General features: G+C 38.4%; 1 protein-coding gene across 1 annotated transcript; it reads right to left on the bottom strand.

The window, feature by feature from the left end:
- Positions 1-5,634: 5,634 nt before the first annotated feature.
- LOC114759616 (uncharacterized) lies at positions 5,635-6,690 on the bottom strand. Its single transcript, XM_028948826.1, has one exon. The coding sequence runs from the start codon at positions 6,688-6,690 to the stop codon at positions 5,635-5,637; it is 1,056 nt and encodes a 351-aa protein (XP_028804659.1).
- Between the last annotated feature and the right edge of the window lie 230 nt (positions 6,691-6,920).

Genomic DNA, 6,920 nt, shown 5'->3' with positions numbered 1-6,920 from the left:
CGCAATGGCTCCTTTTCAGATTGGGTTGAGGGGGTAAAAGTGTGTTTGTATTCATTATACAAAGAAATTAAAAGCTCTTTAACATGCATCCCCAAACTTGTACCAATTGCGCTTGTGTGCATTTTACACAAAGCAAATTGCACCCAATCTAATTTATATCGTGGATCAAGAACAGCAGCAATGTAAAGAAGTTGATTCATTTTCATAGGATCTCCCCAATATTTATCAAATTTCTCTTTCATTCTATTTGCCATGGAAGCCAACTCCCAAACATCACATTTTGTCCACTCATCCAAAAAACGATAGAGCTTATAAATTTCACGGAAAAAAGTATTAGATGTTACAAATAAAGAGCCAGATATCCGCACAGTAAGCTCATAAAAATGACCCAACATCATAATCATTCTCCTAACATTCTTCCAATCTTCAGACTCAGGCACCCCCTCTTCATCTTGAAGATCAAATCGAAAATAAGGATCTTTATCTTCAAACCTTCTAAAGGCTGCCTCAAATTTTTGAGCAGTCTCTAACATCAAATAGGTAGAGTTCCACCGAGTAGGGACATCTAAGCATAAGATTTGCTTACTTTGAATCTTTTCATCCACACAACTCTCTTTAAACTTTCTCATCCTAAGGGGGGATTGTCTGATAAAGCGAACAGCTTCTCTAACTTTTTTCACAGAACTCCCTATTTCTTTCAACCCATCAGTAACAATCAAGTTAATTATGTGTGCAACACATCTCATATGCAAGAATTGACATTTCATAATTGAGTGACCCCAATTCACAATTTTTTGTTCTAAATATTGAACCATGACATCATTAGAACTAGCATTATCCACGGTAATTGTGAGCACCCTTTCAATTCCCCATTCAAGTAGACATTTTTCCATTTCCATTCCAATATCTTTCCCCTTATGACTAGAAATAGGAATGAAATTTAAAATCCTCTTTCTCAATGTCCATGCATCATCTATAAAATGAGCAGTAACACACATATAATTGATTCTTTGAATGGAAGTCCAAGTGTCGGTGGTGAGGCAAACCCTTTGCCTCTTATGCAGTAAATAGTCTTTAAATTTAACTTTCTCATCAATGTAAATCCCAAAACAATCACGAGCAACAGTCCATCTTGATGGAATTTTAAACCTAGGTTGAGCAATTGACATAAATTGCCTAAACCCATCCCCATCAACAAACTTGAAAGGTAATTCATCAGTAATTATCATGCATGATAACGCTTTCCTAATAGCATCTTGATCAAATTTCCAATTAGTAAGACCCACTTTGTCATCTACATTAAAGTTCAAGTGAGATTGTGCAAGTTCTTCAGGAGGGGGCTTCAATTTACAAGTAGTCAAATGGTTGTTAAGTGCAGTGGTTCCATTAGCTTTTGAATCACATGCAAGATCTTTTTCACAATAGTTGCACTTACCTCTAGTTTCACCTCTTTCATTCACAAATTTGGTGAAATGCTCCCAAACCTTTGATCTTGGTTTCATGCTTTTCCTTTTTGTAGTCCCACTTGCTACTGGCATTGAAGGCTTTGTTGTTTGAGTAGTAGCATCATCCCCAGCTTGAGCATCACCCATAGTTTCACCATGAGAAGACATCTAATTTAAATATATATATATATTAGTTACACCATCATCAAAGTGAAACATGTTAAAGAATTTTCTCCACTACATCAAACTGTTATGAAATAATAAATTGAAGGCTTGAAGAAGGCGTGCTTAATTTTCTCCACTACTTGAAATAATAAACCCTTTGCAGTTGTATATAAGAAAACAAATGAGGACAATTTATAATGAATAGATAACTCCTATCTATAATCAATATCTCTTCTTTTTAATTTACAACAGATTATATAATCAAACATCACCCACGGTTTCAACTTTCAATCAATATATATATACCGCAGAAGAAAAGAAAGGGACAGGGGATCATGACATCAAAAAACATTAAACATAAGCAGACCACCCAACTACAAAGCAATGTCGCCGATTGCCGATTGCCGAGTATATATATACTCCTTGACATCACAACTACAAAGAAAGGGACAGGGGATCATTGACATCACGCATCACCCATGGTTTCAATCAATATATAATTGACGCCGATTGCCGAATGCAGAGTATTAATTTCAAATACAAATAAACCACCCAAATGAAGTAAAATTATTTTACAATCGTATTATGTTCTGTGACTTCTATCTATGCAATATACCCATATCAGTTATCAAAGAACAACACTAGAAGAGTAGCTGAATCAAAAAATACGGCTGAAAAAAATTTTGAGAACTTGAATACCATATTTTACTTGGCTGAACGTGGAGAAGGCCGAAGGGAGACGGATCCTACTATATGAAGACCGGTGGCGAGTGGTGAGTTGAGTGGCGACTGGATGACTGCGATGTGATGCTCCTATATGGAGTGGAGATTGTGGCTATCTGCGATGACTAATCGATGAAGGGAGTTTGAAGTCTAAAGTTCAGACTCTGAACCTTGCAACGGCGACGGCAACGGCTAAGGAGGGTAGATCAGAACTTCCGAGGGACCAAGGATAAAGGGACTCGTTGAGAACTTCGAATTTACGCTGCGCAAGTGCGTAATCTGCCGACAGACTTACTGACTTAGGTTAGGGCTTGGAGAGGGGACGGGAGTCTTTGAGAGTCTGGGACAGCGAAGGAGTGTGCGGCCGTGAAGGACTGAAGTCTGAAGGCGTGAAGGCGAGAAGGGCTGGGTCACGGGAGTGGTGGACTGGATCACTGGAATGATAGATGGAGTCAAAGAAAATAGAAGGAGTAGTTGGGCCGTGAGAATTGGGGAGACTGGGAGACCGCGACCGGGAGGGAAATATTAAAAAAAAAAATGTTCAAATTCGGTTATTTCGGTACTAACCGAATTATTTTGCAAGACACCGAACCGAACACCGATAACCGAAGTAACCGAATAAAAACCGAAAAAAAAATAATAACCGAAATAACCGAACCGAAATAACCGAATTGAGTTCGGTTCGGTTCGGTTTTCGGTTCCGGTTCGGTTTTGCTCACCCCTAGAAACGTGTTTAAGATCCGTGGGAAATTTTACAACTCCAGTATATGGATTAACAACATTATTATACGTGTTTACAACTTCAGTATAAGTATTCCCAACAGCTTTCTGAAGATGAAAACATGTTGCCCCTTTTACAACTTCGGTGAAGCTTTTAACAACTGAAGTATAGGTTTTTCACAACTCATGTATACCCGTTAGCTAATGGGTCCCTTGCACGCCCACACCCAAGTGGAAACGTGTTTAAGATCCGTGGGAAATTTTACAACTCCAGTATATGGATTAACAACATTATTATACGTGTTTACAACTTCAGTATAGGTATTCGCAACAGCGTTCTGAAGATGAAAACATGTTGCCCCTTTTACAACTTCGGTGAAGCTTTTAACAACTGAAGTATGGTTTTTCACAACTCATGTATACCCGTTAGCTAATGGGTCCCTTGCACGCCCACACCCAAGTGGGAAACGTGTTTAAGATCCGTGGGAAATTTTACAACTCCAGTATATGGATTAACAACATTATTATACGTGTTTACAACTTCAGTATATGTATTCACAACAGCTTTCTGAAGATGAAAACAAGTACCCCCTTTACAACTTCGGTGAAGCTTTTAACAACTGAAGTATAGGTTTTTCACAACTCATGTATACCCGTTAGCTAATGGGTCCCTTGCATGGCCACACCCAAGTGGGAAACGTGTTTAAGATTCGTAGTAAATTTTATAACTCCAGTATATGGATTAACAACATTATTATACGTGTTTACAACTTCAGTATAGGTATTCACAACAGCTTTTTGAAGATGAAAGCATGTTGCCCCTTTTACAACTTTGGTGAAGCTTTTAACAACTAAAGTATAGGTTTTTCACAACTCATGTGTAACTGTTAGCTAATGGGTCCCTTGCATGGTTGTACCCTCATGGGAAACGTGTTTAAGATCGGGGAGAAATTTTACAACTCCAGTGTATGGCTTAACAACATTATTTAAAACTTTTACAACTTTAGTATCGGTATTCACAACACTTTCCTAAAGATGGGGGAAAAAACCCCTTTCACAACTTCAATTAACCTTTTAACAACGTCAGTATATGGTTATCACAACACAGGTATACCTGTTAACCACCTGGTTTACAGGCGTGCTTACACCCTCTTTAGAAACGTGTTTACGGACTAAACCCACTTCAATATGCGTTCCCAACAGCATTTCCAAGAATGACTAAACCCACCATATTACAACTTCAGTAAACCATATAACAACCCCTAAATAACGTTTCAACAACTCGAGTAAAAGTTGAACAATTGTCATAAAGAAAATGATCAGTAATACCCATATTCTTAACTCAGTTCAAACGAAGTTCATATACGAAGATCATACTTAAAAACATAAAACATAAGGCAACAATATCAAACATGAATAATAAGGGGACTCGTCTTACAACTTCTGTCATTGTTAACAACACAGTTAAAGGAAATAACAACTTCATATAGGTATTTTCCTAAAACCAGATCCTTCCTGACAGTACTTACAATCAGCGACAAGCTAACATTAATATTTCATCCCCACTTAATGTTTTCTTGTCACTGACATCAAAATACACATTTCACTGACTATGTGTGGCTTACGATGTCGACTTACCACATGGCACAACCCTTCATCCAAAAAAATACGAAGAGTTGCAAAATATTTACAAGCCACAATAAAAATAACCTTTACAAAATAAACGCACACGTGGACCACCAATTTTAACTTGGGTTTGGATTTCTGCATGTTCTTTTACTGTGCCCAACTTCATGACACTGTCCACAGTGGTAAATCTTCCTGTTTTGGAATTGGGATTCCCGCCTCCTAATTCTTGGCCTTCCCGAAGGTCTACTAGTTGTGGGTGGGTATAGCCACACTTGGTTTCCTATATTTTGCAGCATATAATCATCAGGATTAGGCCTGTTAATTGTCACTACTAGAATCATGGTGTTCCCATAAATCTTCTCTTGAGATGTTATTTTATAACAGTCCTCCACAAAATCATACACATTTGCATGAACCACCCTTATTGTAGCACAAACGTGTGGACACGGAATCCCTGTCATTTGCCATGCAGCACAAGTGCATTCATGTGACTGAACATTGACATATAAGGCTCCATGCGAAGTATGTACACAGACCCTGCCACCTCCATAAGGTTCACCATGCATATGAATCGATCTAGCCACATTTTCCATCACTTTTCCATCATGTTTGGACCCACACCATTTCTCCCGTTCCTCATTGCCACACTTGCTGCGAACATCTTCCTTGCAACCTTTCACGATGTTCATGAATAAGTTGGGCAACATTATGCTGCCTTTCCTTTACAATCCAAGCATTGAATGACTCAGCAATGTTCGTTGTTATGTTATCCCACCGTTTATATGCAAATTTGCTCATTGCCCACTTATGAATATCACCATGATTGTTAAGCCACTGAAGTAACTGAGGACTGAAATTTCCCATCCTTGTCATTGCCTTATCAAACTCAATGTTAACCCTTGCATATGCAATGTCATCAAGCAACTTTAATCCAACTTCCTTACTAATACCACTATCTCCTCCTACCTCTGTATAATTTATTCATTTCATAGCTGAAATTTTCCTTCACGTGCCTATAACAGTATGCATGACGGTCACCTCCAAATATTGCTCCAACAGCTCCTATTATTGCATTGTGACGATCTGACACAATAGTTAATTGGATTGCACCAACTATCTGTTTTATCATGTTTAAGAACCATGCCCACTCCTCATAAGTCTCTCCTTTCACAATAGCATACGCGAATGGTAACAATTCATTGTCCACGTCATATGCTGAGGCTGATAGCAACGTTCCCCTATATGGTCCACTCAAATGTGTTCCATCTATGTACAGTATATGTCTTGCTCCAGACAAAAAACCCTCTATGCAACAACCATATGCTATGAAAACACGCTCAAATATATTGTTAACAGTTGCTACCCATTCAGCTACCGTCTTCTCATCGGTTTCCTTTAATCGTTGACATATCCATGGTATCAACATGTATGACTGTTCAGGCCTCCCTTGTATTTCCTCTAATGCTTTTTCCTTAGCCCTATATGCTTGCTTATATATCAACTTCACACCATAATCCCTTGCCAAGGTCCTCCTTATTTCATTTGGATGCTTTTCAGTGTGATCCCTTACCTCCTCAATGATAATTGATGATGTCAAGGCTGCTCTTCCACCATGTGTAACTTGCATCATCTCTTGGACATTATGCACATGTTCATTGCTGAGTCGAGTTACAACGAGGAAAGGACTTCTCTTCGCAGCTACTCTTGCTATTATCCACCAAGGACAACCTTCAACTTTGCATTTCACATGCACACATTCCTCATAATTTTTGATATATTTGTACTCGAAGTTTTCTGCAATACTAAACTTATATACTGCCTTTCTGAATTCTGTGGCATTTGCAAAAGTTTGCTTCTTTCCTAACAACAATTCCTTCCACTTCACAGCATTCATCTCGGGCATTGGTGTTGGTGCAATCTCTACTGTACTTACTAGCCTCACATGACATCCCCCACCGCCTTCTCTTACACAGTCACCCCCATTTTCATCACAAACTGTTCCGTCCATATTATTCTCCCTACTTGACAAAAAACACATTTGTTGTGACAATCCCAAGTAGTTGTCAATGCTGCATGCATAATTACAACTTTTGTTAGGAAATTCACAACAACAATATAACAAATAACAACTAAAATAACCATAAAAAAACAAGTCTCACATTTTTGGATCATCCATTACTTCCGGTGTACTCTCCTTCAATGCTAGATACACATGTGCACTAGTGTCATTATACTGAA

This window comes from Neltuma alba, unplaced genomic scaffold (genome assembly GCF_004799145.2).
Source record: "Neltuma alba isolate B1F8T4 unplaced genomic scaffold, ASM479914v2 tig00010875_pilon, whole genome shotgun sequence".
Taxonomy (NCBI): domain Eukaryota; kingdom Viridiplantae; phylum Streptophyta; class Magnoliopsida; order Fabales; family Fabaceae; genus Neltuma; species Neltuma alba.
The sequence above is the reverse complement of the archived record's forward strand: the minus strand, read 5'-3'. Positions and strand labels throughout refer to the sequence as shown.

Coding starts and splice junctions, on each gene's coding strand:
- LOC114759616 (XM_028948826.1), bottom strand. CDS start 6,690: ATGGACGGAACAGTTTGTGATGAAAATGGGGGTGACTGTGTAAGAGAA.